Consider the following 13,068-nt stretch of genomic DNA (forward strand, 5'->3'; position numbering starts at 1 on the left):
GTTGCCGTACTTGAGCCACTCTGGTAAGTGTCACCTACACATACCTACTTCCAGTGTAATGCTCATATCTATCTTACAAGTTTTATTTACATTTTTATTTGTCATTTTATTTCCAAATGACAAATAACTGTTGTTATTTGGGCAATTAACATCTTCATAAGCCCACATTATAGTACAGTATACATCAATCAGGCATAACATTAAAACTTCTTGTTTCTACGCTTTGTCCATTTTATCAGCTCCACTTACTATATAGGTGCACTTTTTAGTTCTACATTTACAGACTGTAGTCCATCTGTTTCTCTGCATACTTTGTTAGCCCTCTTTTACCCTGTTCTTCTGCAGTCAGGACCCCCATGGACCCTCACAGAGCAGGTACTATTTGGATGGTGGATCATTCTCAGCACTGCAGTAACACTGATGTGGTGGTGGTGGTGGGTTGGTGTAATAAATGGCTCCGAAAAAAGGTCTGGCCCGATATTCAGGTCTCAAATTCAAAATCAACATTATACCGAAGATACAATGACAAAAGAAGATGATTCACTTACATCTTAGAAAAACTCCAAGTTCTCTTTAAATAATTCAGTGTCTTTGCAAACGTCAGATTCATCCACTCGTGGAAGGGGTCAAAGTACAATTGATTTCACAAACTGTTCATAACACATTTCCACCAGAGAGGTCTCCAAATGCACAAATTTTACTTAGTGTAACTTTAAAGAGCTGGTTGTCTGGATAAACATCAATCGATACACTTAATTACGGGGTGGAATCACTTTATAATTAATTGAATTGATGGCTCAGAGTTATTTGACTACTTCCCCCACTGTCAGGGAGAGGAAATTTTAAGGAGTATTTCCAACAGACAGAAGCTTACAGCAGTGCTGCGTGCTCATGATCTGTCAAAAAAGAAAGAAAAAGGTTCTATCTGCATGAAAGTGAAGTCCGAACACCCCCATCCACAGTTCTGTTTAAAGACTGCAGACTATGACTGCAATTTCCAATGCAATTTACAGGGGTAGACCATTTAAGTGCTTTATCCAGAATAATGAATTCGTGGCATAAGTAACCTCAGTACTGTTTTGGAGATCATGCTCATATTTTACTGACTCTTTTTCTATTTATGTATATAAATGTCAGTGGTTTGCCATGTCTACTTGAGCTAGGCTTTCACTTTGAGCCATAAAGCTCAAAACAGAAGGGAAAAAAAATCTGATAATGCTAACATCTGCTAGCACCCTTATGGGATTTTAGTAGCTTGTTAGCACTAAGCTAATAGCGATTCGCGTGATCATTTATTGGCCGTTCTACGTGGAACACAGACATTTGAAGCTTCTTAAAACATTCCATGTTTTACTTGAAGCTTGTGACAGAAATATTAGCGTATGTTTTACCTAGTAGCAGTTCCACACGGACTCTATCAGGTGAGCGCTCTGGTATGAAGCTACCACTGTTGTTTTTTGTTGATTAGGCTGCCACTGATTTTCACTGTTATCGACGTATCTAGGACTTCCAGAAGGCCTAGAGTGACTTTTTTTTTCCCCCAGACAAAATTGGTCCTGCTATTGGAAATCAAAATGTGATTGGTTGATTCCTTTGTCACCATTACAGACATGTACTTTTTAGTTCCTAGAAATCATTAGGTTGGTATGAGGTCAGCCCAAATTTGACGCCTGCAACACATTTCAAGAAGGTTTGGACAGGGGCAATATAAGTTTCTGGAATGATCAAATGAAATGCCAGTTTCTGGAATGATCAAAGACACATGTTCTAGAACCTTCCACAGGTAAACAGGTGAATCAGTATAAGGTGATGCTATCGTGTTTGGTATAAAAGGAGCATTCACAAAAGTTATGGCATGTTTTACATTGTATAAAATTCTACAAATGCTTTACAGATGCATTTTCAAAGTAATTTTTCATCTTGCATATTCAAAATGCTTTTATCCAAAGCAATTTACAAAGGCATGTGAATGTACTGTTAGAGGTTTCATCCACCGACTCTTATTGGTATATTACCAGTGGGGAACCCTCAGGGCCTTCTAGGCCTTCAGAGAAGGACTAATGGTTTCTGCAAACTAAAAAATACAAGTCTGTAATTTTTATTTCATATTTATTCAATAGAATTTTGCTTGTATTTAAACTTTGCAAGTATTACAGTACTACTTTTGTTTCATTGCTATGTTCTGGGTGGAAACAAAAAGGACCAATTTTATGTGAAAAACACATCACTTTACACCTTCTGAAAGTCCTAGATGCATCACTGACTGTGAATACAAACGACAGCCTAATCAATGGGCTGTTGGAAATGGAAAACAGTGACTGGAACAGAGCTCATTACTGAATCACTGTGAAACTGCTAAAATGTAAAACATATGCTAATATGTCTGTCATAAGCTTTTAGAAGCTTAAAATGTCTGTGATTAATCTAGAATGTTCAAAAACATTTCAGGCAAACCACTGTCAGTTTAGTGCCAACAAACTACTAGAATCCCATAGGGGTGCGAACACAAATTAGCATTACTGAAGAGGTGGGTTTTTCCTCAAGTTTTAACCTCTTACAATCCCAGGCTTATTACATACTAATGCTTATTATTCAGTAACTACAGGGACTTCAATGCAAACTAGCTGAGCTATTCTTAGGTTATAGAAGTGTGTAATAAACCTTTGGCCATTTAAGGGGTTAACAGAGTTTTGACATTTATTGTTCAAGCTGAAGGCCTAGCTTTAATAGTCACGGTTTGCCACTGCATATTATGTTCGCCATGTAAGATACCTGCCTGAACAAGGCATTGAAACCTATTCTCCCAGAAGCTTTCTGTTTCTACTCTTACTTTATTACCAATATTATTACTCATAGACACCTTAAATTGACTGGAAAGAAACTGTGGTGTCTTGTGGATTATGGTAGAAATGCTTTATGGTAATCTATTAGTCTAGTAATGGGTTTAATACATGTTAAAAATTTTAATAATTAAATAACAAAATATCCACACTTTAGTCTTCAATACTATTTATAAACCTAAAATACTGCAATATTGTACTGTTTTTTTTTCTCCCACCTCTTGTGATGTACAATCGCGGTTCTAATGCTTATAAACAGGGAAACTGTCTAATGCTAATTGAGTAAAAATGTTCGGTCACTAGGTAGGCTAGCTAAGTGTGCTAGGCAGTTTGGGTTACAGTGAAAGAGTGAAGCTACACATCTGTCACACTTTGCCAAAAAGAGCAAAACTATCGACTGGATCTCCATCCCTCAAACAGAGGACAATGTCCTGGCCAACTCGGCCTGCAGCTGGATGGCGACGCACAGGAAGCGATGTACGCTCAAGTAAACATCATTTGGAGACAAAAACCAAGATTGTAGACAAGACAACATGCAAGAATCAGTGGGCGAATCTAATCCCGGGGATATCTATTACTCCGAGGATGATGTGCAGTTCATCCTGGAGGAATTTGCAAGGTGTGAAAACATGCAAGCTGATGAATATGTTTACTCAATTATATCTTGCTTTGGGCCCAGTCCCATTTCACCTCTTGCCCCTACCACTTAGCCCGTAGCCCTCTATTTTGCGCGTTCACGTTTAGGGTTAGGGTGTCTCAGTTTTTGTTGAGATAGAGAGGTAGGGTGAAGTGTTAGGGCTACATGGCCCTCCAAACAGAGGTTTTTCAGAGGCACACTTCAAACAGAGTGATATGAGAAAAAAAGAAAAAAACGGTAAGATGGCAGCGCGAGCGACCAAAGAAACCCACAAATGTGAGAATTTTCTCCGTTACAAAAAATATGATAACCACTACATTATCTTAGTTTAATGTCTTTTCAATGTATTATAGTCATTTTCTTCATAACAAGCATTAAAAATCCTATCCTATCTTATAGCATGCTAATGTTTCGGTAGCTAGCTAGCTAACTTTCCTGTTCCACCTTAAATAGTCCAGCAGTATTGATGTCTGAAGTGCCAGAATGTAACTGCTGCACCATTTAAGGTGGAAGGGAAAATTTGAACAAGAAGCTGGTGAATAGCTGACTTCAGCTTCGTATCACCAAATAATTAGGTTGGGTGATAATAAATAATTGTCTTATAGCCCCTCTTTGAAAGCATGTGATGCCCTAAATGTAACTAAAGCCCAGCAGTGAGGTTGCTGAACTTTTGCCTTCTCTGCTATCACTGAAGATGGGCCGGGTCGCCTACAGAGCACTACTAGTAGCCTGATAATGAAGCAATGTTTTTTTCTCCTCCAACTAATATTTAAAACATTGTAAATGTTTGAACATTTTTAAAACATTTTGCAGTTGATATACAGTGTGCCTTCTACCGCTACAGTATCTGGGAGGAATATGCTTTGAATATTATGCTGCAGTGAGAGTTTCCTTCTTGTTAATTAGTCAGAGTATTTTCAAATTCATAACAATACAGTGGATAATTAAGTAATTCTATCAAAAAATGAAAAAAATAAGAAGCTATAGAGAAGCTAACTCTGTGCATCATAGTACTACACATGCATAAATAGCTAAAGGAAATACCTTTAAAAAAGATTAGCTATAAGATAATCCACTTGCTTAAAAATGGGAATACCAAAGAAAAATAAGTAAAAATAACAGGACTTTCCAAAACTGCAGTTCAAAAAAAGTTGAAAAAATGGAACTCCAAACTACCTTAGAAGGCCTGGTAGACCACCAAAACTGCCTCCATCAGAAAAATAATACTTTCATCTTTGAGAGAGAGGAGAAGATCCACTTCACTCTTGCTTCAGATCTGAAAAAATCCACAGGTGTTTCTGCCAGTCCTTCCACTGTGAGAAGATGATTCAACTCAACTGGGTGTTGAGCCAGCAACCGGAATGTCATGGGTTTAAATCCCAGGACTGACTGAATATCCCTATTTGCGCCCCTGGACAAGACACTTAACACCCCACTGCCGCAGGTGGCGCTGCCCTCCTGGTGATGCTGTGTTGCTCCCAGACTGGGTACAGTAAGGCAGCAAAATGACAAATTTTCCTTGTAGGATTGATAAAGAAGTTTGATCTATGGGGCCGCTGCCACCACACTGTCAAAATAACTTTAAACAGCTGTAGTTACACAGAGAATAAAACATGAGTATGAGTAACATGAGGATAACTCAATGTATTTAGACTCAAAACAGCAAATAGTGGTTATCACAGCAGGATATGTAACTCATATTATTACTTTCTGGGCAGAAGTCTGGGGACTTCTGGGGACTCTATACAACTGTTATAAACATATGTCAGAAATGAAGAAAGAGAGAACAGGTGATCTTAGTAAACATAGGACTGGAAGGTCAAGGAAGACGTCCACAGCTAATGACAGAAGAATTCCCACCATAATGAAGGAAACCCCCATACAGCTGTCCGACAAATCAGAAACACTCTTCAGGAGGAACACCACCTCATCTGTAAAGCATGGTGGTGGGAGTATTATGGCCTGGCCTGTATGTCTTCCATAGGCACTGGCTTACTTATCTTCATTGATGATGTAACTGTTGACAGCAGTAGCAAAATGAATTCTGGGGTGTATAGTAGGGTGACCACAAAGGCAAAAAAGGTCATATCAAGACGTTTTCATGATGCCATTTTACATCTGATAACAGTAATTTTAAAATTTAATAATAGTAAATTGTAAAATGATTGGAATTTTCGAATCCACATTCGATTCAAAATATTGATCTGCTAGTGAAGTGACTCTTCTGTTTTGGACTAATTACATTTCTCCAAAAAGAATTCCCTACAAATATTTCAGTGAGTAGTTTTCCCACATTCCCATTTCTCCTAAATATATAGGACAGAGGAAGCTCCTAAATCTGCAAATCTTTAATATAACTTAGAGTTTTTTGTGAGTTATATGCTGGTATTACATTTTTTACTATATTATTATCATAGACTTTTAAGTTATCCCTGGTTTTTAAAAATATTGTCTGTTATAGAAAAATCTGCTGTTTAAAGACCATGACAATCTTTTAGAGCCTGGAAATTTTGGTTCTCTTATCCATTATAATACAGTATGCTGAGTCCTTTATTAATCCACGTTTTGAATCATTGTTGCATAAAGATTTATTTATATGTTTTAAACATACTCCATTTTTTCTCCTACTCCATTTTTCGTACAAGAGGACAGCAAAGAACATGCTTGAGAAACATGCTTGAGAAATGCTTTTATTGGGATCAAACTGAAATCAGATGCTCTGGTTTTGTTCATTTGTTAAATGCAGATTACGCATTTCCAACAATAGACTTGATCCAGGGCAGAAATGCAGATATTTTGGCAAAAACATTTGGCAATGTTGGCACGTCACAACCACCAGGCTGAACGAAGGAAGAAATACCCACTGCAGTATTCCCACACACCAAAGGACCCCCAGAGTCTCCCTGTTAACAACACACACATTAAGACATTACTATCTTGTATCTTGTATGTTGGATCTGGTAAAAAGTAAATCTAGCAGAATGACCACTGATCAGCTTTTTACGTACCGAGCAGACTCCCCCTGGATGAACTGCACACAGTTTCAGTTGGCTTGCATACTGTCCCCAGAGGATCTTACACTCTCTGTAGCCTACAATTTGGACTTTTGTCTCCAGAAGACGGTTACTTGAGGGTCCAAGGGTTCTTATATATCCCCATCCAGTTGCAATGCAGATTGTGTTGGCCGGGATGTCCTGGTTACTTTGAAGGATGGAGATGGGGCTGATAGTTTGTCCCACTGTGACTGTTCCATGCAACTGTGGCAAGATCATTATTTGACAATTATCAACAAGGCCACAAAGTGTAATAGATGTCAAGCTTTACTTTCCTATTCCGTCCCTGGTGGTCTGTATTAAACAGTTAAAATGTTAATATGTTAAACAGTTAAAAAGTTAAGATTTTAGAGGTGCATCTAAAAAATCTATAAATTATTCTTGAGTACAAGTTACAGTTTATTCACTGTCATGCAGTTTAGACATTTGTCCATTTGTGTCAAGTTAAGGGTTGAGGCAGGATTGGATGTATTTAAGCCCCTTTGCCCCTTTGAAAAGAGACAAAGTACTGATGTGGATACTGAGATAGCCAATAGCCAATGAGATTATTTGGTCTCTGCTTTCCAATTCCTTATCATTTTTTTCACATGTATTTTAATTTAAAGCTACTTAAGCTTTCAATTCTGTCCCTTTTATTTAAAAGTACAATACAATGTTAGATTAGATTAGATTAGATTAAGTGACCCTTATTAGTCCCACAACGGGGAAATTTCACCTCCTGATTTAACTCATGGGCAGCCCTATCCACAGTGCCCAGGGAGCAGTTGGGGGTTAGGTGCCTTGCTCAAGGACACCTCAGTCACGTATTGATTGAAACAGCGACCTTCCGGTCACTGGGCTGGTCCCCTAACCTCCTGCCCCAAAAAGCAAGTCTGTGGCCCATACGGGGATCAAAACTGTGACCTTGCCGTTATTAGCACCGCGCTCTAACCAACTGAGCTAACCGGGCAGTTACTGGTGTATTAAATTAAATTAAAAACCCACTTCAAAAAAGGCGGGACAGTATGTAGAATGCAAATAAAAACAGAAAGCAGTGATTTGACCTATATTTAAAAAAATAGTACAAAGACCAGATATTTAATGTTTGTTATCAATGTTTGTCTTTTTTTTGTAAATATATGGGTCATTCTACAGAAATGTCCACTTTTTTATGTGTCTATAGGAGTCACTGGTGTTACTGATCATCATTGGTCTTATACATAAGAAGGGTAACACCAGAGACAGAAACACCAGTGACATTTTTAATGAAAAATACATTTTACAAAATGGCTGCTACAGAGCATCAAACCACATGTTATCAATCATGGAATATCCACTAAAATATGTAATTTAATCCATTTGTATCCTATTTTTTCACAATTACCTAAGAATAAAGTAGGTCACACCATTGACTTCAACTAAAAGCTTCATATGAAATCATGAGCTAAGCGAAAAAAATTCTGATAACTGAGAAGACACAGTGGACTCACCATGTGCTTTTCATAGATCCATCAAAAATAGGTAAAAGGAAGTGAAGTGATGTCATCAGTGTGATTTTTCAAAATAAGAGATTTTTTGTTACACAGTAACACCAGTGACATGACTCCTGGGGAACTTTCATTATATATGTTATAATATTTATTTGGCATTTGTTTTCTTTGTCATTAGAAAGTTGTTAAGTTAGTTAACATATCAGAAAAACGTACCTCACCCTTCACACATGACTGCAAGGACGAGCACTTCTGCGGTGATTGGAATTCTATACGATTGATTTAAAAACCAATATTGCTAAATTGATGGCTCAGGAAGGTGTAATTTTTAAAATAACTTTTATTTAAAATAAATTGTTTTATTTTAAAATATAAATAAATTGTATAAATCTGTAGAATGACCTTATATATGCTTATTCTGAAACCGAGGCCTAGAGCGATGTTCCAAAAAAGTGGGGATGGGACAATTTAAGACTAGCAATGTTGAAATGTTCAAAAAACATCTTAAAGGAACAACATGTAATATATTTACTGTACTAAATAATGTAATGACCGTGATATGTTCTCAGAGATTAAAGAAAATTTGTATTCCACAGTGGAAAGTCTGTGTTTTGGCCTGTGGTCCTGCCCACTGCTCATTTCCCAGTACCATTGTGACACACTGGGTTGCCAAATATGATACAAAATGTCAAGCAAACACAGCGTGCTGCAGCCATGCAAGCAAGTAAATGCACTGGATCCTGGGTCCTAAAAAGCACCAACATCCAACATCCTAAAAAGCTCCATGACCAGAGATGTAGTAAAATGCGAGTCAATGTGGGTGGTGCATTTGGATGCCGAATAGGTAAGCATTGAGCTTTAGTTAAGGTTAGCCAACCTTAACTTATTTATCACGGCTACACGACAAGGCTGAAACTGACTTCCTACTCACTATCATCTTGTTTGAAATTTCCATTTGAAATTTTCCATTCCAGTGAAAATTCTAACATAGCAAGTGGGCATACCAAGATTTTACAAGCTTTTAAGTGTGCCTGTTAATACCCCCGTCCCTTGATGTCTGTTTTAATTTTTTTAATTTTGTATGTGTTTATTTCACTGGGACTAAGAACTCTACTCTTTAGCAGATGAAAACTCTTTGGGATCTCCTAAATAGCATTTAAAGTTACTATTTATGATATTTAATGTAGTTACTTACCTTTAAAAGCAGGATATCATAGTCCATAGTGACAGAATTGTAAGAGGGATGAGGGTAGTAAGATGCCACCTCCATGCGGACAACGCCAGCTTTGTTAAACAAGTCATGAGCACCCAGCACTGCTGTGAGCTTCTCTCGCCTGTTTAAAGAAACATTTTACATGTTGAGCTGAATTAATTTTTGGTGATTCCAAAAAGTGGTTGATATTTTTTTCAGACAGCCAGCTTTTAAAGCACCTGCAAAAACTTGAACAGTCTAAATTTGAAAATAAATACATTTTACCCCAGGGTGTAAATAAGATCCTCTGGATTACATCTAGAAAACACTGTAAATGTAACTGTTACCCGTTCCAGCAGTGCGCAGCCGTCATGACGAATTGAGTAGACACAAGGAAGCCACCACAGGTGTGTGATCCATATTTCTGGAGGGAGACCATGTAGGGTCTGGAATGAGGTTTAGCCTCTGTGCCATTTATTATACCAACTTTAACACTGGCTGAGACAGAAAGAAGGCAGAGGAGTTAGAATTATACTTTCTGAAAGAACAAGTCTCTAAACGTTCAGCTCAGTCGGAACAACTTCTAGCAGAATGATTTTATTCTATAATGTACGCATTTGAAAACTGCATGCAAGAACTGTGGAATTATTCTAATAACCATAACTGAAATCAAACTATGAGTAATTCACTGAAAGTTACTATGTTTCGATGATCGTTACCAGAGTGGCTCAGGTACGGCAGCAGAGCAGCCAGGAGAAGTAGAGGGATGAGAGCCATGGTGCTGTAGAGGAGTGACTGTACTACTCGAAGACGAAGCGGAGTTTAAATAGCAATTCAGTTCACTACAAACATTCGCGTCATGGTCTGATGTGTGGTATTTACGAGAAGAACTAATGGAAACCTTACTGACCTCTGTAACCGCAGACCATTGACACATAGGTGCTTGGTTAAGGGCTTCTGCTTGAGAACCCACAACCCACTGAATGACTTTCGAATTCTGTATGTGTTGTAGGCAGAGACGTAGCCAAGGGGTGGCTGGGGTGGTCATTTTCCTAGCTGTGTGCCACAATCTCTCTTAGCTGGCTACCCTGTTCTAAAAGTTCTAGCTACGCCCATGGTTGCAGTGCTAGAGTTGGGCAAATTTCAGGTTGGCCAAAAAGTCTAAACTCTTGCACAAGAGTGCTCAGACAAACTACACGCAGGGATGTTCACACAGTTTGCTGAGGGGTACTTCTGCATAAGTGCACCCTAGGATTTTGTTTGTATATGTAATTGTCATTAAAGAAAAATCTATTGCAATTTTGTGGTATTTTGTATGCAGATGTGATTTTAATTATGCAAACGTCATGTGTATTAAAGTCCATTTTTCTTGTTGCAAAACACAAAAACAGACATAATGCAAATAAAGGCCTTATTTAATAAACAGTCAAAATGTAATATTTAAACACTTTGTTGGACCAATTATTATATTTAGTTCATCTGTAAAATGTATTTATACTACTACTACTACTACTACTAATAATAATAATAATAATAATAATAGTAATATTTGTGACTTTATGATCGTTAACTAAAGTCAAACCAAAGATTATTCAAATGGAACTTTTGAAAGTACACTTCTCTGCTTTTCAGGTCACACAGTAAATGTAACTAATCATTAATTTATTTTGCATTAACAATGTAGCAATTTTCTTACTGGAATCATGTGAATAAGGACAACAAGTGGCAAGAACTGCAAAAACACAAGGGGCATCAAGACGACAAGAATGAAAAAGCTACTTAAGGAGGATGAGGACATATCTAAGCAGATGGGCAGCGGGAAATGACATTTACTTACTTAGCTAACATTTAGTAGCATATTGACTGTCATGATTCTGTTACATTTAAGATAAAAGTTGTTTTTATTTTATCGCTAGCGTAGCCACTTGACAAAATTTCTGATACCACACACGAGTTTCTGATTCCAATACTAATCTTGTAATGTTTTATATTGCTCTAAGAATTTATTCAACACTCGGCCAACATTGTTGGAATCAGCATCCAGTTTTATGTTTAAACTAGAGGCTTTGGAAAAAGATGAGGGCAGGAGTGTGAAATAATAACAATCCTTTTATAAACATTTGGACATTTAAACATTTGAAATTCTTTATTGTTCTCCTCAGTGTTTAACTGTGGGTAGCAATAATGGGGTCAAAGCACAGTTATGCTCAGATGAACAAGGTTGTGGTCTTATCAACCAAGAAGTAGTCCTTCTTTTATGATTTTCACAACTGTTGAAACACACTTTCTGAAACCCTAGTTCATTTTTTAAAAACCTTAAACACAAATTCCACAACTTTAACTAAATTCAGTCAAAGCCTTGTTAACTTTGCACTGCTTTCAAAACAAACACACAAACCCGCTATATGGCCAAAAGCATGCAGACAAATCACCATCACACCTATATTAGCTTGTTGGACATGGCCATTAATATGGAGTCGCCTCCTCACCTTTGTGGCTGTAACAGCCTCCACTCTTCTGTGAGTGTGTTCTTGGGAATTTGTGCCTATTTTGTCAAAAAAGCCTTTGTAACGTTTGGCACTGATGTTGGACGAGAAGGCCTAGCTTGCAATCAGCTTTCCAGTTCATGCCCAAAGGTATTCAGTGGGTTTGAAGTCAGGATTCTGTGCAGGCCACTGGAGTTCCTCCACACCAAACTCATCAAAACACGTCTTTCAGGACCTTACTTTCATGAAGCTCCCAACACACAGTTCTTCTGCTCCAGAGGCAGTTTGAAACTCTCTATTGAGTGATGCAACAGAGGATAGGTGATTTTTTGCGCTTCAGCACTTGGCAGGCCCGATCTGAATTTGCATGGTCTACCACTTCATGGCATTCTATGATAGTGGCATGTTTAAAGTCACTGAGCTCTTCAGTACAACTCATTCTGCTGCCAATGTGAGATCACATGGCTATGTACTTTTTAAATGCCTGTTAGGAATAGGCGTTACACCTAAACGCAATAATTAATGTCCACATACATTTGGCCATATAGTGCACATCAAATCCAACACCACTGATTATCAACTAAACACTAATGCTATTAAAAGAAAAGACTATTGTCAAAAATGTTAATGAGTTGGTAACAATTTCAAGAAGACAAATATAAATAATTTCATTTCATTTAATCAGCCGGCCGCACAATTACACAAGTACTTTCCTGACAAGTACTTTCCTAGTTTCAAGCACAAGGCAAACTCGTACTCTAATAGTTCAGTATTTTACTTTTTTTATTGTAAAAGGTTGTTTTAGAGAAACTCACTCTGGCCCCTTCTGAGCCTCGCACGTTCAGGAGAAACTAACAGTAGTGCAGGTAATTCAGTTTGTAGTGCTGCTGTGTGCATGAATGAAGTGAGCATCCTTTACTCACTGGTGTTAAGGCCTGTTGGAAGCTTGTCAGTCGTGTACTTGAGTTAGACAGTGATGCTGCAGCCTTTATAATTAAACATGTTGAAAGTTCAGTGCTCTGCCACCATAAGCTCTGAAAGGAACTCCAGAATGGCCCGCATCTATAATAATACAGTAGTACAGAAACATCCTTAACGTATTTCGGTTTTCGATCTGTTCTGTAGTCTTAAAAAAGGTACTGTAAAAGTTCACTTGTGCATCAAGAAAGAAACAATGTAAATGCACCCTCAAAAGTACAGTAATGGTCTTGAATCTCTATTGTGTACCTTAAATGGGTTTTTAAAGATACACTACATTCTGACAGATATGATATTATGTTTTAATATTATACTTGTTTTTTGTGTAAATTTTAAACATATGAAGAACTTTATTCCATAAAGCTGAATATCATTTGCATTTGTATCAAGTTTGGGAATAACAGCTGAGGTAT

General features: G+C 37.6%; 1 protein-coding gene across 1 annotated transcript; it reads right to left on the reverse strand.

Annotated features, from left to right (window-relative positions):
• Nucleotides 1-6,150: 6,150 nt before the first annotated feature.
• LOC118819122 (chymase-like) lies at nt 6,151-10,009 on the reverse strand. Its single transcript, XM_036586779.1, has 5 exons — nt 9,911-10,009; nt 9,539-9,689; nt 9,195-9,333; nt 6,486-6,734; nt 6,151-6,380 (listed from the first exon to the last, which is right to left on the reverse strand). Exons 1-5 carry the CDS (start codon nt 9,966-9,968, stop codon nt 6,225-6,227), a joined length of 753 nt encoding a protein of 250 aa, XP_036442672.1. The 5' UTR covers nt 9,969-10,009; the 3' UTR covers nt 6,151-6,224.
• Nucleotides 10,010-13,068: the final 3,059 nt, after the last annotated feature.

Source organism: Colossoma macropomum, unplaced genomic scaffold, assembly GCF_904425465.1.
Source record: "Colossoma macropomum unplaced genomic scaffold, Colossoma_macropomum, whole genome shotgun sequence".
NCBI classification, from domain to species: Eukaryota; Metazoa; Chordata; class Actinopteri; order Characiformes; family Serrasalmidae; genus Colossoma; species Colossoma macropomum.

Bases quoted from the DNA above. Each gene is read 5' to 3' on its own strand.
- LOC118819122 (XM_036586779.1), bottom strand. From the start codon at position 9,968: ATGGCTCTCATCCCTCTACTTCTCCTGGCTGCTCTGCTGCCGTACCTG. The intron at 6,735-9,194 runs GTAAGTAACTAC...ATCTTGCCACAG, and splicing joins ATGATATCCTGCTTTTAAAG to TTGCATGGAACAGTCACAGT. The intron at 6,381-6,485 runs GTACGTAAAAAG...TGTTGTTAACAG, and splicing joins ATCCAGGGGGAGTCTGCTCG to GGAGACTCTGGGGGTCCTTT.